Source organism: Epinephelus moara, chromosome 6, assembly GCF_006386435.1.
Source record: "Epinephelus moara isolate mb chromosome 6, YSFRI_EMoa_1.0, whole genome shotgun sequence".
NCBI lineage: Eukaryota > Metazoa > Chordata > Actinopteri > Perciformes > Serranidae > Epinephelus > Epinephelus moara.
The window spans coordinates 34,250,860-34,275,368 of NC_065511.1; the positions used below are offsets into that span (position 1 = coordinate 34,250,860).

General features: G+C 43.0%; 1 protein-coding gene across 1 annotated transcript in view; it reads right to left on the reverse strand.

Moving 5' to 3' along the window:
* Window positions 1-24,509, reverse strand: part of galnt1 (UDP-N-acetyl-alpha-D-galactosamine:polypeptide N-acetylgalactosaminyltransferase 1) — a 76,912-nt gene that overhangs the window by 6,230 nt on the left and 46,173 nt on the right. The window contains exons 5-12 of the mRNA XM_050046146.1: window positions 12,766-12,932; window positions 12,014-12,141; window positions 11,822-11,901; window positions 9,922-10,092; window positions 4,830-4,947; window positions 4,345-4,525; window positions 1,352-1,491; window positions 991-1,089 (exon numbers count right to left, since the gene is read on the reverse strand). Of these exons, the coding sequence (XP_049902103.1) occupies window positions 991-1,089; window positions 1,352-1,491; window positions 4,345-4,525; window positions 4,830-4,947; window positions 9,922-10,092; window positions 11,822-11,901; window positions 12,014-12,141; window positions 12,766-12,932 (1,084 nt within the window). The remainder of the gene's footprint in view (window positions 1-990; window positions 1,090-1,351; window positions 1,492-4,344; window positions 4,526-4,829; window positions 4,948-9,921; window positions 10,093-11,821; window positions 11,902-12,013; window positions 12,142-12,765; window positions 12,933-24,509) is intronic.

Consider the following 24,509-nt stretch of genomic DNA (forward strand, 5'->3'; position numbering starts at 1 on the left):
ATTCCTTGTCTCCAACCTATCTTAGAATCCATAAGAAATTCTTCCGGAGGTAGGAGTTAAAGACCTCACGGACAGGGCCCTCAGCCAGACATTCCGAGTTCACCCTCAACAAGGTCTGTCCGGCCACCTCCCCTATCATCTAAAACAATTCACCACTCACATATCACAAAGGTGGTGATCAGTGGACAGTTCTGCTCGTCTCCTCACCCAAGTGTGCAAGATATACGCCCACAGATCTGATACATTGATCTTTGGCCTAGGGTGTTCAGGTACAAAGTACACTTATCAATCACCCTATGCTCAAACACAGTTTGTTATGGCCAATCCATGCCTCGAACAGAACAAAGCACCACTCACGTTTAGATCAGGGAGGCTTTGCCTCCAGATTTCTCCATTGTTGCCCATAAGAGCATTGAAGTTTCCCAGCAGAACTATCAGTCCCTAGACGGTAGCCTTTCCAGGACATCACCCAGAGACACCAAGAAGGCCAGATACTCTTACCGCCATTCAGTGTCTAGGCCCAAGAAGTCAAAGCCTTTCTCTCAGCAACTCATTGTCACATAAACTCTCGTTCTACAGGGAGAACTCCAACACAGCAGCAGTCATCTTGTGTATCCCAATACACGCCTGACACCTCTCACCCTGGGCGACCTGAAAAAGCAGAGTCCAGACCGAGTGCTATGCAAAGGGGTGAGCCCAGCTACATCTAGTTATTACAGCGTCACCTTCTGCACTAACTTCCCTCCCTGCCATGGAGGTGGCAATCCACTAGACAGCCTGCGATGTCAAGGTTCAACACATCGAGGTCCTTACCTTGGCCTGTTGCCCAGCTGGGCACAATGTTTACCCCTGCTAGTGGTTCACTCAAAATGCGCTTTATAACAACAAATACTGACACAAAACAGTTTTAGAAAGTGTTTACTGTTTACACTTTAATTATTTTGTGTAAATATGTGTCTTTATGTTGTTTTTTTCCTCTTCCTCACATACCTGGTTGCCTCCCATGCCGTGGCAGTTGAAGATGCCAACTTTCTCATTCTCCTTGCGGGCCATGTTGTCCAGGCACTGGTTGGTCTCCACATTACGGATCTGGGCAGAATACACACAGAAAGCGACATCGTTACTTCAACAGAAAAACACACCCTTTAACTCAAACAGACTCAGATTCATTGTGTCTGCTTGGACTTCAGCCCAAAGGCAGTGAATCATAGATGCATCTGTGTCTGTCTGTCTGTCTGTCCGTCAGCAAATGACAGTATCTAAAGTTGTGTGAGTTAGACTGTGTTTGTGTGTGTGTGTGTGTGTGTGTGTGTGTGTGTGTGTGTGTGTGTGTGTGTGTGAATAAGCATACCTCTCCCAGGGAGTAATAGTGTCTGGGGATCTGAGAATCAGGGTAGACGTTCTCCAAGTACCAGCTGAAGGGTTTACATTGAAGCTTTTGTCTCAGAGCCGTGCGAGACGTGATGTCACCGTAGTCCACTTTGGTCACACCTGGACACAGACACACAGACACACACACATTAACATGAAGGTCACTAACTATGTCACCAAACTACATTAATACAGACCACTGTTTGCTGAGTGCCTGTTAAATCCATTTTTCCATGTATGCATAATTTAAAGTGTGTCACTGGAATGAGGCCACACATTGATTTACAGCACTCGCACTTAATATCACTGAATTGCAGAGCTCTGATGGTCAAGAAGCTGAAAACGCCCAATGTTGAAGTGACACATGAATATCAAGCCTCCATAGACTAGGTGGAGTTTGCTCTTTTGCAGAGGGCAGCAGCTGTAGTCGGCTCGGATTCACGACTATTACAAAAGATTCTAAAAAAAGACCTAGTTTCCAAAGAAAAAGAGAGTCCATGCAAACATTTCAAACCAGTCTTACGGGATAATCCACTTCTTCGTTGTCAGTAATTATGTATGCGTTTGCTAAATATGTTCTAAACACTCAGCACAAAGTGTGTGTTGGTTTGACCAAGTTGACGTACCCACCTTTTACTCTTCCACTGGTCAGAACCACTGAGGAATCCCATGCGCCATATTGTTACAGGATGTGCGGAGTCAGATTAGCCATTGAGTGAGCTATAACAGAGCACTCTAAAGTGTTGTATAACCGGATCCAGACTTCTGAAATACAGTCCCCATTTCGGATTTCTTTAATGATTCAAAGCCATCTAATGTTGCATTTCCCACGGTGGAAAACCAGCAGAACTAATAAGAGCTTTGTGGGCAGCATTGAAGTAATACTCCAATCCCCAAATGATCATTTGTATATCAAGTACTCACCCTGTGTTGTGTTGAATTTGTGATTAAACTTTGTTTTTCTCGCATGCCTCTGGTGAACGAAGAATCCAAAAACAGAGAAGCAAAACTACATAAAAACATCTGTTTACAAACTCTCACACAACTTGTGCAGTATAATTCAAGTGTCATTTATCCCAGTACTTCTCAAACAGTCGGCCTTTTCAGACAGGGAACTTAACTGAAAGTGAAACTATGCTCTCTTCAAAGCCAGACTCCTTTGACAAAACATTAATTTTACCTTGCTGAACATGAGAGCTGCTGGTCTACCACTGTTTCAATCAGTAAGTTTGTTTTTGTCATTTTGTGACTTGGATGTTTTCAATGGGTTAGTTCAGATTCACCAAAGTCACACGATAGCACAAACAAACTGACTGATTGAGGCAGCGGTAGACCAGCAGCTCTCGTGTTCAGCGACGTAAAATTACTGTTTTTGTCAATGGAGTCTGGCTTTGAAAAAAGCATAGATAAGTTTTACTTTTAGTTAAGTTTCCTGTTGGAAAGGGCTGTCTGTTTGGGACGTGCTGAGCATACAACTGGATAAATGAGACTTGGATCATACTGCACGAGTTGAGCGAGATTTTATAAACACATGTTTTGATTCCTGTTGTAAAACGTGTCCCCTATGACCTTGAATCGTCAAAAAATTCTCAGTTTTTGGATTCTTTGTTCGTCATGGAAGCATGCGGAAAAAAATAAAGTTTTCCTCATGACTTAACGTAACATGGGGTGAGTAACTGATATACAAATGGCTATTTGGGAAGTGAAGTATTCCTTTAAGAAAGAGGAAGACATCTCCTTGTGACACAGTTACAGTTACGTCACAGCAGTTGCACTTGCATTGCAGTGGCATTAAAACAACGGACACTGGAGAGAAATGGTCAGTATATAAATGTTTGACTTGTTATATAAAGCTTCAATTTTTGTTCGGTGTGTAAATAGGCAGACAACATTAGCTAGCTAGCACACTTCCACTTCATATTATATTTGGACATGTCCACAACTAGGACAATAAACCAAATCCATGCTTGACAAATGTGAGTTTTTACAATTCCTTATGATGATTTATCTTTCACCACATCAATAATTCAGTTCATATAAGTCTAACACACCCTCCTCTAGTGAATATTGAGCAGCAGTGATTAGCCTAAATATTGAGATTCAAATTAACTGGAGACAAAACGTTTTTTTCCTACTACACATAGATCATAAACCAATTGATATAAAAATGACTCATTGCAATCGGTTGAGAAATATAAACTAGTGCTTTTTACACCACTAGTGTCACTTTCAGCCACCAGTTTGGCTCCTCTCACTAAATACGTAATCGCTGTTTACACAAAAAGTGTCTATAGGCTGCAGGTTGTTGTGAGTCAACTAACATGACACAAATAAGCCAGTTCCCTTGATCAACAATGCTAGTTAAGTGCTTCGAGGGACCGCTACTATTAACGGCTTCTGCTGCGAATGAAATTGACTTTGACCTGACGGACACATCAGTTACTGCTGACCACTCATTGCAAAATAATGCCCGTTCAAAACTGAACACGGTTACAAGAACACAATGTCACACAGAACAATGACGGCAAAACAAAATGGTGGTTCATTCTAGCTATCAACTACACAGTGTGAGTTGTGCAGATTTGGCTCGCCAACAACAGAACTGCTCCCCCTCGTCGAGAATCTGCAGCCCGCAAAACAAAAGTGGGTAATTGAGTTTTTGAGCCGGCTCCAAGCCCGTTCTGAGAGGCGCTTCGCATCTAAAAATATTCTCTTTAGGGACTTTTGCTTTACCTTCGGTTGTCTCTCCTCTGCCAGCTTGTGTGAGTGCGTGTCTATGTGCGAGTCAATAGATGCTTCATAGCGTGAAATTACTCGCCGCCCCCCATCCTGCACTGTTGGCTCACCACCGCAAGATCACACTGTCACCGGGTTAATGGATAGATCACACCTGGTTGCCACAGAGATTAAACTCCACACATGAGCACATACATGCATGAGCACAAACACACACACACATACACACACACTCACCAGGAGAGATGATGTAGAAGAAGTTTTTAAATTCATCCATCCAGACTTCTGCCAGGCGTCGGTTGTTTTTGTTGATGATCTGTCCCGTTCCTCCTGGAAATGTGTAGGGTGTTGCCTTTCTGAACACGTGGCCCACATGAGAGCATGTGACGATCTCTAGAGTCCCACCGCACTGCCAAATCTGCGGAACACAACAGATCTGGCATCGACACACGTATATACAGTACACTGTGTAAAATAGACATACTGTCGGGCCTCTGCTGGGAGATGGATGACGCAGTTTGGTCCTGTCTGTGTTGTGACAGTCTGAATAAGTTTGATTAAATGCCAGTGCCTGACAAAGTATTAGTCAAGTCGACAATTTAGTCAGAGAAGTCAAACTGACAAGTGTAATGTTCATGTGTGTGTTTCTGAACCCGAGCAGACACTCCTGAACGACTGCCAGAATACAGTCATGTCAACTGGCCGCGGGTGTGTTCACTCACTCTGAAAGAGATTTCCAGGTTCTCTCCACCCCAGATGTCCATGCCTGCGTCATACGTGCCGATCTCCTGGAAATAATCTCTGTCTATGGAGAACAAGCCGCCTGCCATGGTGGGAGTCCTGGAGAGGGACGGGACAGCAGGGCAAATTAAGAGTGAGGTGGGTTAGTGGCACTTAATTCACTGAAGGCCTGCTTTCTAAAAAGGTCACACAGTATCTACAGATCCAATCGGAGTTTTAAGTTTCACTGCTCTCACCCCCTGTTCTTCACTGTTTTCCTGTTTTGTCATTCCCTGTTTTTCTGCTCACTTCTTTGTTGTGTGTCAGTGTTTAATGGGCTCAGGGATCTCCCCCTATTTCTCTCACATAATGGTTTCCTCCTTTGTAGATCAGGCTTATTTTTCTTACTGCCTGTTTTTGCTTTCATTTAACATCCAAGTTCACTTACCAACACACAATACCTTGCATATAAACGGACAAACGCAGATGAAACATCCTGAGAGCACACAGGCTAAAACCTTTGGCAGTGAGTGGGAAATAACAAGCAGCACAAACACAAGCTCGCACAACAACGCACAGATGTTGTTTGACAATCACAGACAATAACCATAAAACAAAGCAGTGAATCATGGCAATAATAATATTAATAATAGATATGTCGGCTTTTCTTTTCATTGTAAGCACATAAAAGCTTTTTAAACTCTTCAGTCAACATTTAAATCCCTATTTTTACAAGACTCAAACACATCACAGTAAAACAAACAGAGCTAATTGGTGGGAATCCTTGAGATGTACTAAACAATGTCTAATTAAAGGCATTCATCTAAACAATGATGGATGAATTCACAAAGAATGGATTGCGGGTTGCATCACTTGCAGTGACTGTCTGCCTCGTCTTAAGGTCTGAATTACCAAAGATATTACACTAATGATACTACAGCGCAAACACACCCATAAAGTTTTGCATCTGAATGCTGTTATCCATTTGGCAAAGTGACGATGTTGCATTTGCACTAAGAACACAGTGCAGCAGAGACTGTGTTCCCCAAGACACTGGATTAATGAACCTGCCTCTTACTGCAAAATTTGGGATCTCTGTATTAACATTCTGCCTTCATTGGATTTAACCAGCCACAGGGATGCGACTCATCCCGGACCGACCTTTAGTTAAACTCCCATGCTGATTTTGTTACACAGTCATATTAAATGACAGAAAATGGAGAACCATACAGGGGTGGAGGGGCTGATGCTGAGCACATTCTTGTTTTTCCTTCCCAACTTTGATTTTGAGTTTGTACGTCAAAATGTCCTAAGGATTATAATAAGTGCTATATCGTAGGCAACTGGACCTGCTTGAGTTTCTTGAAGACGTTTCCCCTCTCATCCAAGAAGTTCAGTTCTAACAGGCTGGTGCGGAGTCGCAGGCTTTAAACTCTGTGTGGGTGTGAACCCTTACAGAGTCGTTGAGGTCACATGTGAGTTGTTGACCCACCTGGCCATCTTGTGTGTCGTTTGGGTTGGATGGGTCCAGGTGAGAATGGGTGTAAGTCGTCTGGGGAGGGATCCCACCACTGCATTGTGAGTGGGTGATATGTGGTGTCCATGTTATTCATTCAGGCCCAAGGCCCAGCCACCAGACGCATACTGGCAAGCTCCCACCCCCAGGTCTGGCTCCAGAGGGGGACCCCAATGTCGCCATATGGGGCGAGGTTCCCCGAATGTGCCGTGTCATCATGGTTTTCTTTAACCACTCTCAAGCCTAGTTCACATTACACAATTTTCACCGTGATTTTGACGTCACAGAGGATCTTGAGAGCCACTTTGGGTCGGAGGTGAGTCGATGGCGAGTCCTCATGTGTGAACAAGCCTATGAGTAAGTCGCCCCCTCGTCTGTGACTGGGACTGGATAACTGGCATGCCAGAAAACTGGAGAAGTCTGACACGACTGACAGAGCAGCAGCCAATGAGAGGCGGGATACATCCCACGTCAGCACGCAGGAGGACGGAAGAAATATGAGGAGGACAAGCCGCAGGGTTGCCAGTTGCCAAGTCCGCTTATTAGCCGCGACTTTGGGCTTGTTTCTAAAGTGGAGTTGCTTATTTGGGCTTGCTCTCTAAACGTCACCTTTCTCTATATATATCCATCTAATAAGTTATTTAAACGTATGAAAGTCGCTTCGTTTGGGCTTGTTTCCATAGCCCTGGTTGCTTGTTTGTCTCCCAAGATCTGGCAACACTGACAAACTGGCAAGCAACAACAACAATGGCGGTGTGCACAGGATCTTGGGGAGCGCGTTGTGTTTGGACCCAGGCCCTGGAGGCAGATCTGATTCAACACTGGGAAGAATATCCATGCCTTTACAATGTGTCATCTCCAAGTTAAAAAACATAGTGTGGTGACGTCACTGCGTTATCTGGGGCTCTGTTGGCGAGGGCTCGGTGGAGAAATCTTGCGGTGTGCACACACAGGTCGTAACGCAGTTGGCGAGCCTCCCACTGACAGAAACACACGTCGCCAGGTATGAACACTCAAAAGATTAGGATAGTCTCCACGACGCAAAATCAGGGTGAAAATCGTGTTATGTGAACTAGGCTTTAGTCTGGCCCCTCCCCTGGGTCCACTTTGTCTTGGGAGACCCCACCACGGGTTATTAGCCCCGGACAACACAGCCACCAGGATCACAGGTCACGCAAACCCTTCCGCCACTTTAAGGTGGCGATTCTTGGAGGGGCCTCCCATTAAAGGTGTAGACCCAGAACACGCTGGAGGGATTACATATCTCATCTGGCCTGAGAACACCTCGGGGTCCCCCAGGATGAGCTGGAAAGTGTTGCTGGGGAGAGGGACGTCTGGAATACTTTGCCCAGCCTGCTGCCTTCGCGACCCGGCTTTGGATAAGCAGTTGAAAATAGATGGATGGATGCAGTTAGGGGCGCATTTTTCTTTATGCTGGTATTTTGAGAAGTTCACTGTTACTTTTTGTCTTATTTGTGCAGGTTCAGCAGCCACAAAAGCAGAAGAATCTTTCTTTGAGTTCGCACTGTTTATCACTTACAAAGAGTAACACAAAAAAAACTGTTTTCTGCTTAAACCACATTGTAACATTGAAATAAAGTGCCACAGTAAAAACATACTGGTCAATTTGTAGTGAAAATGTGAAATGTTTTTTTCCCAGGTCAATCTGTGGTAAATTTTCTCAGCTTGCAGTCTTAAAGTATTACAACATCTAATTGACACAGGTCTTTTTCTGACCTTGGATACTTGTTGTGTTCTTTTCTCTGTCCAGCAGCTGTAAAAAGAAACTTTCCCAGTGACCTCAGACTTTTGCACAGCTCTGTAAATTACAAGTTAGATGAGCCCATAACAACCAGTTTAGCTGCTGGAGTTTCCTCCTGTAGCGTCACTCTCTGAGGCTCCTCAGCCGGCCTGTAGCGTGTAGAACTCTCATGCTGTGTTCACACTGCTGGTGACAAAGCAACAGTGTGGCTGGCAACATTATTGTCATTGCTGAAGTGTTGCTCGCTGACGGAGTTATGTCGTCATGGGCTTATATGTGTCTGCTACTTGCAACAAAGCACCTCAACTGACCATGATCTAAAGTTTTTATTTGGCCAAAAATATGTCAGTGCTTTTGATCAGTGTTTGAGCAAAGTGCCATAAATTGCAGTTCCTCTAATGGCCACTTGAGGCCGGCTCCAGAAGCAAGTTAATCCCCATATTAAAATGCCCAACTTTACAGCAGAAATAAACATGTTTACAGCCTGGTACAAAAACTACTTTTACCTGTTTAATTAAAGCTTAAAATTGCGCATATTTAAGGGAAGGCTGCTTGACTGACAGGCTGTCTCCAAGGTGTCACCACAGTCTATCAGTTAGATCCACCTTCTCGTCCAAACATGCTCACTTGTGGCTCCAAATAACAAAGATGGCGACAACAACATGCCAAACTCGAGGCTCCAAACCAGGAGTCCACAAACCAATGGGTAACATCACAGTAGCTACATCCATTGTTTTATAAATGCTATGGTAATGCTTCACACTTATCATGCAGCAACATGTGCTGGGTGTCAGTTTTTATCTTCATGTCACCGGCTCCCACTGAAAAAGACTTGTAGCCTGTTGCTTTGTCGCTGTTAGTGTGAACACAGCATCAAGGCAGTAATATTAACGGCAATTTAACACCAAATGCACGTGAGATGTTGAAATCACATCAGTGTTACTCCTCACTCACTGACTCTGCTCTATCTACCTGTTTCTCATTAGCAAATTCTACACTGTGTGAACTACCCTGGTGCTCGACTCAATACACAAGCTTCATTCTGAGAACTTGTTTGTGTGCAATAGCTTTCAGATCTTCTGAGTGATACAGAACTGCTTCATGACAGAACGAGGTTTATGTAAATCATGTCATTAGTCTAAAGTACTTATTAATTTCCTACGCTGACCCTACAACCCATTTTTGTTTTTTAGGCCAGTTACAAGACACCCTCAGGAAAAATTTGTCAGGCACAACTGTGAAAAACAACTGAAAACAGGGGCATGGAGTGTTACATAAGATATATTATGTGTGTGACCTTGAATAATGGCGTCAAGCGTGCTCAGAAACAAGAGCAGGAAGAAGAGATGATAGACAGGCAGAAATAAGCTCTGGATTTTAGTTCCAAGGCCTGAGCCATGAGAAATGATACAGTGAAACTACACTGAATCTTACATAAACACCTCAGCTTAAGGGAAGTTCACTCTATTCTTCCTGTGTTTCTGCCATTAGAACATTTTATGATTATTAACTGTGTGAAATTAAATGGTGACGTATGATTACTCTGCCCACATCAATTGTGAATGCCTATCAGCAACACTCCCAGGCTCTAAGTTGCTTTAAACAGCTGACTGACAGAGTTAGTGCGGATGATCATGTGATATTTTACTGATGATTCAAATTTGTCCCTGCAGGCAAATTCTTTTTTTCACTTGACCCAGCAGAAAGGGGTAAGGGTCAGCGGCACAGCAGCAGCCCCGGAGCCGGTCGAGATTAGATAACTGGCTGAAAGAAGCTTCAAAATGTCAAACTGGGATCGTCCCGCTGTTTCACCCACCTGACAGGCAGAGTGCGGTCTCCTTTGCGGCGGTCCATCTCTCTCTGGGGTACAGGGTACCAGCGGAAGTTGAGCTTCCAGTTGAAGCCCCCGTACGTCATGTCGGATCCTGCCATGTACTCGAACGTATCATCGCTGATCACGTCGATGATGGGGCACACCACTGTTCTCCTGAAACAAACACACACACACGTTCATCAGCCTTCTGTTCATAACCCTGGGTGGCTTATTTATACTCAATGTTAGATATGTAGACGGACACAGACTGAGCCTTCTGTCCGTACCGTGTGTTTATTTCATCCTTATTTGTGCACGTTTTCTGAAAGCTTATGGATACAAACAAAACATAGCAGTACCACTGGAAATCATGGGGGCAGTGTAGCATTGTTCAAGCAAGATTTTAAAAATGGTGGCACAGAATGAATCGGTTATATCATGAAAGGAATTCTCTGCGCACATGTTGTGATGTATTTAATGGACACACACCGCTGCTGTCTACAAGGCTGCCTCTGTTAAACTAACTAACGTAAAGGACGCATTGAGGAATGTGGGTAGTGACGGCCATCACGCTTGAAATTAGGGCTGGGTATCGCCACTGCTATCCCCATTTGATTCGATTTCAGATTCAATAGTTGATATTTCGGCTACAATACCATTTTTTTCTAGAATTTGAAAGACAATCTCAGAGAACTAATACTGCAAATTTCACAAGGAATTATTTTAGAAAAGAATAAATTCAGAACAGGACTAAAACAGAATATTTTATGACTAAATGTTGTTTCTAGAGCAGCAGCAGTAATATTAAAACAGCAAAGTCAGAATATAAACTTAATATGTCACCAAACAAATCTAATATGTCAGTAAAATAAATGATATTCCTGACATCACAGTACTGAGTGAGTCCTGTCCTCTCTGCTCCTCCCTCTGCTGCTGAGCAGAGTCACTGCCTGCAAGTCACATGACCGCTGGTAAGTTTCAAGATAGGCGGCGAGCTGAGCTACGCCACTGGACATAAATAGTTGTTGTTTGAGCTTGTTGGTAGCAATTTGCTATCACCTGGAAATCGCCCTGTGCTTGTTTAAAACATAATATTAGCAGCGGTGGATGAAAGACTGTGGACAGAGCAGATTGAAATATCGCTCTTCTACATGTTTCCATACTGACTTTTTCCTCCCGGAGGTTTTACTGCACTCACAGTAACAAGCGCAGTTGTCGTCAGCTCAAGTTACCTTAACCTCTCTGACCTCGCACAGACAGTAGGAGGAGCGGCTGCTGCGGCGTGATAATAAACTACATCAAAACATAAAAACGGTAAGCTAACAGTTACAGATAAAAGAGCCGGTAACGTCGGAGCTTCTCAAGACTACGGTCGTTAATAAGTTAGCGCTGCGGCCCGTTTACTACCGGCGAGATTAACAGGGTTAAAGCTTCACATATCCGTGGGAGAAAAGCGTATATTAAAAGATCGATCTCTGATTTTATAAATCGATATCGGGTTGTTCAAATGAAGATCGATTTGAATCAGATGAATGGATTATATTACCCCAGCCCTATTTGAAATGCATAAATGAGCCTTAATGCTTCTCTGTGAAGCTGCGTTACCTCTAGAACCGAATGCATTTAAACAATGAACCATGCTGTGACTTCCAATCAGCCGTCACTCATCACACCCTCCTACCCCCTGTGTGTGTGTGTGTGTGTGTGTGTGTGTGTGTGTATGTGTGTGTATTTGAGTATCTGCTTGCGGGAAGCAGTAAACAAAGAATAAGTAATTAAGCATCAAATAAACACAGGGGCAAGCCCCCTGCAGGCTCAACAATAGTTTATTGATTTTTTTATGGTTGCTATAGGTGTGTATGTCTTTTGTGTGTATGTGTGTGTGTGTGTGTGTGTGTCTCACTTGTCTTGCTTGATGCGGGCCAGCAGAGGCTCCAGCCACCCTGTTGTGCATTCACAATGAGCATCCAGAAAGGTGATGACCTAGAAACATGGAGAGAAAACATTAGACAGACCCCGGAGTGCACACAGCATACGGTGAACAGGTCACCAGGTAGTGGGTGTCATGTATGTGCACACAGACACGCACACACACCTGCCCAGTGGAGATGGACGCTCCCTTGAGGCGAGCACGAATAAGCCCAGACCGCTGCTCCATCCTCACCACTCTGACAGGGACTTCCAGCCTTCTGACGTACTGCTCCAGCGGCCGCTTTAGGAAATCTTTAACACACAAATAAACACAAATATGTAATAAAAGAATCCAATAAACACACAGAAGCACACAAGACAGAAAAACACACACAACATAAGATGGATTACGAGCCACTCCTCCAGTTTTTTGTAACAACAGAGATCAAAGGTAGGTGTGTGCTCATGTTTCTGCTTGTGTGAATGCGCCTTAGCATGCCTGTCGACATCCCTTCTACCTGCAGAGAGCTCCCCTACCTGAAGTCACCCAACACACACACACACCCTCTGATTTGCACCATGCAACCTGAGGTCCCATAGGGTGAAATGGTGCTGTGTGGTGGCGGATGGGGGGGATTGAGGGTAATAACAGAGTGTAATCCCTGCGGCTGGTGAATTAAAGACCTAATCTCCCCCAAACAGGGATTAGCAGCATTGCACAGGGTGGAGTGGCACACACAGGCCATATATGCTGACTGCAACTTGGGCACCAACACACACACATGCACAAACATAGCTACACACACATAAACCCGGCAAAATCATACAGTAGCTCTAAAAAAATAGGCTAAGCCTCAAACAAGAGGCACAAGCACTGAAGGAATTATCTGCAGGGTGGGTGTGTGTGTGTGTGTGTGTGTGTGTGTGTGTGTATACCTCTCTCGCTTGCATCGTCCACCAGGACAATCTCCTCCAGCAGTGTGTGCGGAGAGCGGTCGATGACAGAGTGGACGGTTCGCAGCAGTGTGCTCCACGCCTCATTGTGAAATACAATCACCACGCTGGTACGAGGAAGATTATCAGGGTATAACTTGTTCTTGCACCTGCGAAGAGACAATGAAACAATCAGAATAAGATCTTTAAATGGCAAAAAACTGCTTTCATGGAATAAAATAATGATACTCAAAGCTGTGGTTGGTAATTTCTATGAAAATAATTTATTGTCATTTGCTGAAACCGTCTCCATATTTATTAGGAATGTGCACAATTAGTTGACTAGTCGATTAAATGTTGCTACCTTCACTAGTCAGCACCCTAAATACTAGCAGGTTAAACATATTATTAAAATTATTGTTAAACTGTTAATGAACACATTTAAATGACATATTAATACATATTCTGATGGCGAATTTTTCTTTTTAACTGTAGGATAAACTGCTATAAAAATGCCGTTGTAATAATCAGGCAAGTTTCCTAAAGATTTATTTTCCCACAGAATCTTGGTAAACATTGTTAACTAACTTTTAATTAGCGAATTGTCATGGTTTGTAGGATGATGTGTAATTTCATAACGCACGGTACAAAGTCATACATTTCTGCAGCATTTAAAACACAATTTGGTTACTGAAAAATGTGATTAACTATTTCAAATGGCTCTTGTAATATACGCAGTAATTTGGGGTGTAAACTTGTAGATTAAATACCAGCCTAATGTGAGTGACTGTGGCCTGTGTGTGTTTAATCATAGGTGCAGGTCAGGTTGCGTGACTTTTATTAACAGGTGTGGCTTTGACTCAGACATAACGCCGGCTAACGGGTTGGTTGTGGTACTGAGCTTCATGGGTATGGGTGGATGTGGGTTTTCAAAAATGGACCCATGCGATTCTGACTAGTTGTTTTGTTCACGTGCTGTAAAGCCATTAGAAGTGCTATGAGGTGATTGGGGTGCTTATTTAGTGCTGAGTGAGTAGAGTGACAGTTTCCACATATACGACAGAAAGTTATATTTTATAGAAGTTACCACCTACAGCTTTAATGCCCCTACAAATATGGAGACAGAGCAAATGTCATATCACTCCAGCACTGAACAAACAGCACACATGGTACAACAAGAGGAAGTATGAGACAAGCATCGAAAAACCAACACGGACGTGGTGACGGAAAGACAACCACATGTGAAATGAGTGAAGATGTAGGCTTTGAACACAGACAAAACTGAACTGACAGAGACAGAGCGAGAGAAGAGAAAAACACTCTAGTAGAGACATCACAATCCAGCTTCTGTCTGATTGTAAGAGACTGCTACAGAGAGCTGCAGCTGAGGGGAGTCTGCAAGAGACGGAGCTGAACAAGAGGGAAATAGCTGGGACTTATTAAACATCCGCTAAACCGCATTAGTCAGTCATGGAATCACTGCGTTAATCAGATCATCGTTTATGGCCTCGTGAAAAAAATCGTATTTTTAATCGACTTCAAACACTGAAAACTGAGGGTGAATAATGAGCGAGCAGCCGAGCGTGTATCCCCAAATTTAGATGGAGAAAGACAGACACACAGAAATAGTGGGTCAGCATGATGACAGTTGATTAGTGATGCTAATTAGAGTGTGAGTCATTATCATAGCAGCGAGGAGCACACACACATCAAACTCTCTTATTGAGAGACACAGAGGGATGTAAATGTCTAACAGAGCAGAGCAGGCATGAGTGGAGACAAGACAAGATGGATGATAGTGTCACAGACTTATTCAAATAGTCCTTCACACTATTTCCTGAGACGGTGGTTCTCAACCAGGGGTCCAGGGACCCCCAGGGGTCCTTCAGGGAGTTTCAGAGTGTCCAAAAAAAGTTTATCTTTGCTATTTAATTCACTGCAGACATGAGCCAGATGTGAGACAATGCTGCTTTATACTTGTGCGTCATCTGAGCATTTCTACCTGTGCTGTAGTGGGTTTGTGTCGCTCTGCAATGACACCTCCAAAACACTAGTTGGCAGTTAGCAAAGTTTGAAACACACCTAAAACACACATAAAACATGGCAATAACACAAATAATAAACAAAAGTACAAAATTTGGCTCCATTATAACTGACAAGGGTCAGAGACTTTTGCTAGACACGTCTTCCCAACAAATACTGCATGCTAACGTTATTAGCATAAGCCTATGACATTTTATGGTGAATGAGTTAGCCTAGCAAAGTTTTCCTCTACTGATATGAAGCTGGGACCAACGGCAACATTTAACAAAGGTACCATTACAAAACTTGGCTCAATTATCACTCAAAAGTAGGGGTGGGCAATATGGCCCTAAAATAATATCACAATATTTCAGGGCGTTTTTGCGATAACGAATTAATATTTTGATATTTTCGATGATATGACAAACTAGTAAAAAAAACCTGTATTTATGCATTCAGGAACATCAAATTGAAACAAAATAAGTGACATAGTTTTACAGTTTGCCGTCAAATATTCAGTAAAAACTAAAGATAAATGATTTCTCATTTCTTTAGTTTGTAAACAACGGTAACTCAGAGTGAGATTCAGATTCTGTTACAATATCAATAGTTCAACAAAATAAAATCTACCACAAATGTCACCTGGGATCTATATATATAAATAAACAGGTGATTTCCTTCTTTTAGCAAAATCCTAAATGACTGAGTTGTTTTTTCCACCTGGACCTTTATGCTCTGCCATTTCTCCTCTAATCATCACGCTGTAACCTGTGACAGGCTGTTATGATACCACAACTATCACACATTCACAAATATGTAGTATTCTGTTGAGTCGCGAGCGTCACGTAGGTTTATATTACCAAAGGTTTATGACAAAATCACATGACGGCACTGACTCCTGTGTGCACAGGGGGAGAGAGGAGAGGGAGAGACGCTGTGCTGCTGCCAGAGGAGCCGCTGAATGAGTTCCCTCTGAGCAGTAAGTCACTAAAAGAGTCTGAGAAGTCCGGGGCTGTTCATAAGACATTCAGGACGCCACAGTTTATTCCACACTACTGAAGCTGCTCCTCTTTCTGGAACCACTGCAGAGTCGGTAAGAATTTCATTTCCAGCCATGTTTGTTGTTGCCGTGAATAGAAGTTTGACGTCACTATGTCAACAAGTCAAAATATTGCGAGTATTTTCATATATATGTTTCATATCATATCAAAATTATTATCGTGAACAAGATGACATAGCACACCCCTACTCAAAAGGTTCATCAAAAACACAACTGTCTTATACTGGACATTTTTATCCACATATACAACATGCTAACATTATTAGCATAAGCCCCACACTTACAGTATCCCACTGCATAAATTAGCAGCTAGCGGACGTTTCTATTCTCATGTGACACCAGCATAAACTGCACACAATGCTTTAGTGTGGGGGCTTCTTTGTCTTCACAATTTATCGGTTCTTATTTGTGAAATAAAAGTAAATAAAAGCTTTGTTTCCACTGAGAGAACTGGTTTCAGTTTACAAAAATAAACAGGAGGTCTGTCACTGTGACGTATAATGACCTTTGGTGGTTACATTCAAAGTGACTTGTCTGATCAAAGGTGTCACTTCCTTCACGGTTATCGCTTCAACTGCTGATGACTATAGACTTCTGGTCTTAATCGTATCTAACGGCCAAAATCTTTCCAGATGGAGGTCCCGGTAGAAACATTTCATAAAGTAGGGGTTCGTGACCTAATGTGAATTAAAGCTCCAGTAGGCAACATTGTTTTGGTATAATTCAGTAAAAATGTTATAATATCCTCTAAGCATAATGTAAATCAAGCGGTCTGAGACAAACAATAGGTTTCTGCACCTCACCATGGCTCTGTGTTCAGCCTCTAAAGAATCAGTATCGTGCCGATGTGCATCAACCAATCAACGTTCAGCTCAGACCACTGCGTTCCTATTGGCTGTTCTACTGCATATGCGCGTTCCCGTGCCACCGGCAGAAGGGGAGAGCAAGCGGCAATGGCGAACAGTGCACCAGGTAAAATAGCTATTCCAGCATTGGCTACAACCGCCTACACGGCTAAACCCAAAAAAAAAGGAAGACAGAACCTGGTTCCCCGGAGCCCCGGAGGGAGGGGAAGGGTGAGGTGGGGCTGGGCCCGGCCGGAGGGCGTGAGGATCGGCCGTGGGAGCGGAGCCGAGGGCTCTCTGTGGAGAGGGAGAGCCGAGCCTCGGGAGTATGTGCGGGGCCGCGAGTGAGGGATGGGGAGGGCTGCTGCGCGGTGAGGGAGAGCGAGGCTCGGGAGTATGTGCGTGGCCGCGAGTGAGGGATGGGGAGGGCTGCTGCATGGTGAGGGAGAGCTGAGGCTCCCAGAGAGGGAGAAATAGAACCAAGTAGGATAAAATACTTGCATGCTCGTCTGGTAGGAGGGGCTCAGGGCGGAGACGAACGAAAACTAACTCAGATGAGACTCAAAAATCAACCGTTTTCAGGCTTTCTACCTACTGCAGCTTTAACTGAGGTTGAGCAAAATGGTTGAGAACAACTGCCCTCAGAAATACTTAACTGATCATACTGGTGTGTTTGCATTGTGTTAACTACACCTGATCACTTTCAAAAGTCATGGACCTAAGAGATCTCCCAGGCAGCCATTGATTCAGATTTGTTTTAATGTATAGTATAAAAATCTGCTTACAGAGATTTGAAGCTTACTTGATATAGCAGGTCCAGTGTAGTGAATCTTTACAGCAGTTGCCTTTATTTTGTAATAAATTCTATCACTGTTTTGTGGTAATGCAGCACACATTCCCATCCGGCTATCTTATCTATAAAAAGGATTCTCGAGTGAATTTCCAGAAAATCTACTGCTGTACTTGATGATATTTATCCCTTTTATGACACATCGTATACAGTAAGAGAAGATTGTATCCATATTACAGCTTATAAACCCTTTTATTACTTTGGCCAACAAAATCAGTTTTGGGATTGCAAGAAAGACAATCTTTCAATTTGCGGGATCCTACGAGAGTGACTGATGACATCTTAGGCAGTTTTATTTCAGTGTTATGCAGACTGCAGTAGATGCTGCGTAGAATACCACACGCTCACACACACTGCACTGCAATGTCTAACTTGTCATACTGCCGTTTTGCCATAGCTTTACAGAAGTTTGTCATATCAAATTCGCATTTTAAGCATAAAAGTCTTTCATAATCATCTCGCCGACCCAATTTAACAATTCATTTCCTGGGAAACAGCTTCAAAAGCACACTCTATTTACTGAGACTTATACACATATTACAGATGGATTGATGTACACAACAGATGGCAGAAAATACGGACTCATCCAGTTACAAATTAATGTTAAATATTACTCTCCAACTAAATATATAAAACATTCAGTCAGTTTGCTGGAAAACAACTTAAAGATATACTCTGCAGGATTTTCCTTGAAATCAATGTATAGACTCATACAGACGTATTCCCTCTCAATCATCATTAACAGAGTGTGTGGCTCTTGATCTTTCTGCAGACTCTGCCCTCTGCCTGTATTTCCTTATTTTCTGTGTTTGGGACATTTGTGGGCGTCTACCCTCACAGCACTCTGTGAGACTGGGGCTTTATAAAAAGGTAATGACCAGTTGCCAGTGAGGATAAAGGTGAAACGAGACTGAACCTGGGGTTGGCTTTTACTTTCACTTTCACAAGCGTGTCTAAAAACAGTAGCCGATAATCCTGCAGAGTGAACCTTTAGAGTCCAGTGAAACAGAAGTCAGAGCGTCTTTAGCTTCTGTACTGTGACGCATTTTCCAGTGTTAAACAATATTTCTGCGGCCTACAATTACAAGAGGGATTTAGATCAACGAAACGAAGGAAGAACAAAACTGGGAAATACCTGGTGTTTGTTGGCAAGTTTTCTTAGCAATTTTGTTTCTCATTCTGCATGTGGGATTCCACCGTCTTTATTCCTATCGTGCTGAGTTTGGAAAAACTTTTTGCAGTAAATACACAGAGCCTCACACACACACACTGTCTGGTACTGGTTTCAGCCGTGTTGTGAAATCTTGGTCAAACAGCCAATTTTCATTGAAACTGCACTTCCCCATGTCGTACAGGGAACAGTGAGAGTTCGCTAGCAGACCGTGGATCCTCTGCTCTGAGCACCCTGACTGAAAACAAAATATGACTGCTGTTTTTTTTTACTATCCTGATCTCATTAGAAGCATTAGGCAAATTATTATTCTTGCAAATTATTTTGAGATTTTACAATCTAATGTTGGGGGAAAAAAATCAGAAAATCCTACGTCCCATATCTTAGCAATTTTAAGACTTTTTAAAGACTAATTTAAGACATTTAAACATCAATTACAGCCTTAATTTTAAACGAATTAATCCAGTGCCTTTTACTTTTTAAGATCCACAGGATCCCTGCATGCTTTATGTCTCCACGCTACTCTGTTAGCTACTACAACCCATAAACTGAATTGTGGTTTTATAAGACCAACCTGGCTACACCAGGGGCAGGCAACCTGCAGCTCAGGAGCCACATGCTCACATTAGCTCGTCTCCGGTGGCTCCCTGTGGCTTTGACAAAAAATTATATGGAAATTAATAACAGTTATTTTTTAACATTTTAATTTTCATTTATAATTGTTGTAGCCCTGAAGTGATTCTTACATTTTCTAACTGTATAAACATGTAGCCTATACACTGAATAAAAAAAAAAAAGTTTTAACATCTCATCAACTATGTGCGTTATTCGTCTACGGCCTGGCACCTTTTCCTAAAATCTGGCGAATCTAAATAGCGATGGCTAGTCTTGAGTCTCCTTAGTGAAGCTAGCTAATTGATTCAGATCCAAAGAAGAAAATGTCTCAGAGGAAAATAGAGAATTTCATAGTGAGTGGACAGATTTGTTTGCTTTCATCATTAAAAGTCCATTCTCACTGAGGCGAATATCTGTGCGGATTATTCTTGCGTAAAAATACAAAAGTTGATTTCATGGGTTCTTATGGAAGTTTGCACACCGGGACGGAACTTTCGTGCGGTGAAAAAAGTTTCCGCCCAGACTTTGACCCCCCCGCGGAATTCGCCGGCGGAACTACACAGCTGGGCCAATTAAATTGTTTGTTTATGGTCGCACAGACCCGGGAGAGTCCGAAATCCAGCCAGGCAGGACAGTATGGGAGAAAGGTTGACAGCACCCCATCCTTTTTGATAACAGACGGGATGATTTTATGAACAATGAATTAAAGGACGTCTGGCAGGCCATTGTCCAGCTTGGTGGCTGCGGTGAGTGGTAAGTGCTAAAGAAAGTTGATGTTGACATTTGTTAAACGTTAACTTGCTAGCTCGCTGCTGCTGCTACTCGTCCATGTTCACTCACACCCATTCACACTGCGCGGAATTTGAACACAACTACACGAAATTCTGCACCGCGTCCGTACCGCGCCTGTGTATATGGTTTGAACGTGGAAAAGCGCTGCGCGAATATTCCGCAAATCCGTCCCGCGGTGAGAATGAACCTTAACGCTGCAAAGATTAAGTAACAAATAGTCATAAAAAAAAATTATGTCCACAGTCCAAAGACATGCAGGTTAATTGGTGACTCTAAATTGTCCGTAGGTGTGAATGTGAGTGTGAATGGTTGTCTGTTTCTATGTGTCAGCCCTGTGATAGTCTCGTGACCTGTCCAGGGTGTACCCTGCCTCTCGCCCAACGTCAGCTGGGATAGGCTCCAGCTCCCCACGACCCCCAGTAGGATAAGTGGCTAAGGAAAATGAATGAAACAAATTAACGAATGCTCATTTAGACCCAAAAAAATGCTTATAGGCTAATTTAGATTAAACAGGCTGTGTTGCTGGCACAAATATGTATTGCGGCTCCAGACAGATTTTTTTTTTTTTTAATTACTGGACAAAAAAAAAAATCTTTTGATAGCAAAGGTTGCTGACGCCTGGTCTAGGTAGTCGCCCAAAGTCTCATTTGATTGGATGAACTTTTGTAAACTCCCCTTGAATTGAATTTGAATTGAATTGAATTTCCCCTCAGGGGGTTAATAAAGTAAATAAACTTAAACTTAAACTGAGTGCAGGATGAGTCATCAAACCTTTGAAACTGTTACCTGATTTTGCAGGAGAAAAGATGTAAAAAATACTGGGATAATAATAGGATCAGATAACACAAGGACACAAGATTATAACTAGATTGTTTTTAGTTTTTTAATGTCACTGGGTCTTTAAAGTCACAGGAGACAGAGGCACACCTCTGTAGTTGAAGACACCCTGCAGCTCGCCATGATACCTGCATACAAGCTCTCTGACATCAAACTGCCTCACAGTCAAAGTGTTTTCATCAAAAGACGCTCAAAGATATTGCCATCTATTCATTACAAAACAGAAACCAGCTTGTGATTTCCTTCCTCTGACAGATTCAACTCTCACAATAGCTAAATGGAATATGATTCCTCATCACAACTCCCTCCCTCATTGTGATCATCAGAGCACTGGAATGCTTCCTCCTTCTCTCTCTCTCTCTCTCTCTCTCACTCTGCTGCAGCTGATACTGACAGAAGGAATGTAACAGCAGCGGCAGAGGAGAGGAGGTCAAGAATACACTCCATCCTGCAGCTGCCTCTGGAGCACGTTAAATAACACAGTTATTCTCAGTGTGGTGTGTGCATGTACGCGTGCTCGCACTCTTCAAGGAAGGGAGGCTGATGATCGTACGAGATGATTCACTGTAAAAACACACACCCTTCTTTCAACTTTTATACACGTCAGTTCATTATTTCTTCTCTCTGCGCTCACAAACACAAACAGAACAACCAAGACTTTCCACTTTTCAGACACGATACTCGCTGTGCAGCTGATGGGGGGGAAAAAGACCTCTGTGTGTCAACCAAAACAGCATGTGTTGACACACGATGGCATCGTGTCTCGTGATGTGGATTTTAAAAACTGAGGAGTAGCTGTGAGTCTTGTGTATCCAGGCAGTTACCACAGCAACATTTGGCAACAGCAAAGCAGGGTAATGAGTTTCAGGCTGTTTCTCCAGCCAGTGGGCTGTGGGGATAGTCAGAAAGGGCGGGCAGACTGGTTCGGATTAAATCACTCTTACAACATACACATGAACATATATCTCTATATGAACTCATAAAATGTTGCAGTCAGGATTTAAAAAGGGAGAAAATGCCAAGTTGTCTAAAGATGTGGTCATGGAAAGTGTTTTCATATACTGTAGATCCACCCAACCACATGCACACACACTCAAACAGGCTCGACTGTAATGTCCTGTCCCCTCCTGGTAAGTTTTTTTTGCACTAAATGACTGCACTGCTGATAATAATGAAAATAAACCATCACTGAGTTTCCACTTCAAAGTTTCAGCTAATAGCAACCTGCTTGAATTCATTCACACCGTTTCCCCTGAACCTGCCGATACACACACACACACACACACACAAATAAACACAAACGTACGGGTGCTTACACACACGGACACATTGCCTTGCTCGATATTGACTCGGTCTTATCTCCTAATTGGAAAAGCAGATAGACGGAGAGAAGGCTGAGTGAAAACACACCTAGTAATCAACTCTCGCTCAAAGACTAAAACCCATTTCACGGATCAATGTCCTCTTTCTTTCCCGCCTGTCTAGTGTGCATGTGCCCCTGCCTGTCAGTCTTGTGTCTGTCAGTCAGTCTTTCTGTCTTTCGCTCCGAAAGCCTTCATTACCGACCCATGCATGTTCCTCTGCTGAGGCGCATAAAGGGGCAGAGAGGGGGGATGGGAGGCGAGCTGGTTTCCACCTGCTTGAACTAACCTTGACATATCTTCCAAGCTGCTGTTCGGATGCACACCTGACTGCCTCCCTCTGCCTGTCTGACGACTGAACAACCTGCTTCACCCACTGGCACTGACAGACACTTAGGTAACACTAAACTCCTAATTATAGAGGAGAGGGACTTGTGAGTTGCTCATATAACGTAGCATTACTGAAGCATTATAAAAAAGAGGCAGCGTGACACGTTATCATTACCTCCTTAATGTGATGTATTTCCTTTTGAAACAGGACAGCGAGGGATCAGTCTTTAGGGTCAGGTGATATGACCTTCAAGCTACACTGCAACATATGATACATATCTTACTTTCTCTATATCAGGCTGTTGGTTTGTTTTAGCCTTTTGATGCATACGATCATATCAGTGTGATAAAACAGTAAACTAATCTGAGTTTGGAGGAAACAACTCAGATGACATTTAAGAGTGGTTTCCCTCACATCAGAATGCCCTGATACTGAGTATCGCTTTGAGTTGGTCTGCTATCATTTTGAATTGATATTGAAAACAGGATGTTTGTCGAAGAAACGCTGACGTGGTGTTCTGCCATTGTGGAATCAGACTAGTTTTTATAAATGTATTCTTTATCATTAAGTCTAATTATTCACACGACTGAAATTACATTTGCTCTGAAATGCAGTTTGCAGGGGGGAGTTTTTATTCATGATTGACAAACTAACTTATTGAATGAATGTGAAATTTTCCATCACGTTTTCTGGAAGGTTGCTTTCATCCATTTACTTATTTCTAAGTTTTTTTTTTGGTTTGGGCATTGCTGCTTAAATTGACGAAAGAGAGAAAGGAAAGGCAGTTCAGAGAGAGAGGTGATGACGTAAGTGATGGAGCAGATTCGGGGTGCCGCCACCTTACGCAGCAATCGTTTTGGGGCATACGTTGCAGAGGGTAGTTGTCTGTTTCACATCTGCCCCTCTGAAACTAAGGCTGAAACCACATGTCCGGACTGCACTTGCAGACTCGCGGACGTTGCGGGCGCGCTCACAGCAAGTCCAGGAGTGCTGAGGACTGTCCAAATCCACAATTCCTCCAGTCCACAAGGGGCCTTAAGCAGACTTTCTGCAGACTTCCAGAGAGTCCAGAGAGTCCGCTTGGGTGCGCAGACTTCAGCAGACTTCACTGATTTAATTGCCCACACTTCATGCAATACGGATGTGACATGGTAGTTTGTTTTTTTCAATAGCTGACTAAAAAAATCAAAACTTATGTGTATGTAAACAGTTACTGTAGCCTATTAAAACAGTACTTGAATCTTGTAGGTCAGAAATAATATTCAACATCCTGATACACAAATATGTGGAAATACAGGCTGTAAAGGGGAATCAAAATGCAGTGTTTTATTGCAGCCTACCCTACAGATTGTGCAGTGTAATGCCAAATATAAAGGCTAGAAAAGTGGCCAAAAAACAACTAAAGATCTTCTGATATAACTAATAGGCCTGTAGGCTCGGGCCGTATTCACAAACATCTCTGTATGTGAATGTCTGCAGTCTGTATGTTGTACAGAAATGTATTTTGTTCACTCACAAAACAACCCTTTACATGATTTATATCTTATTATCTGCAGGGACAGATGAGCAGACAGAATATGACAGTAGTTACAATGATTGTAATCGTCGCTTGAACGTTTCCATGGCAACGAGTAAAAACAGTCTCGAGGGCTGTCTATGAGCAGCTTGCAGTCTCTTTACTTTACATGATGACCATGAACTCTTCACAGTACGTATGACTGAAGTCCATGAGGGCTCAGTCCACAAGTCCAGAGGGTGGACATTTGGATTCAGCCTAAATCTCCTTCAGATAACCGACCCGCTCCGGGATCTTCCTCCATTTTGTACTGATCTGAACTCAATTATAGAAGTATAAAGAGTGAT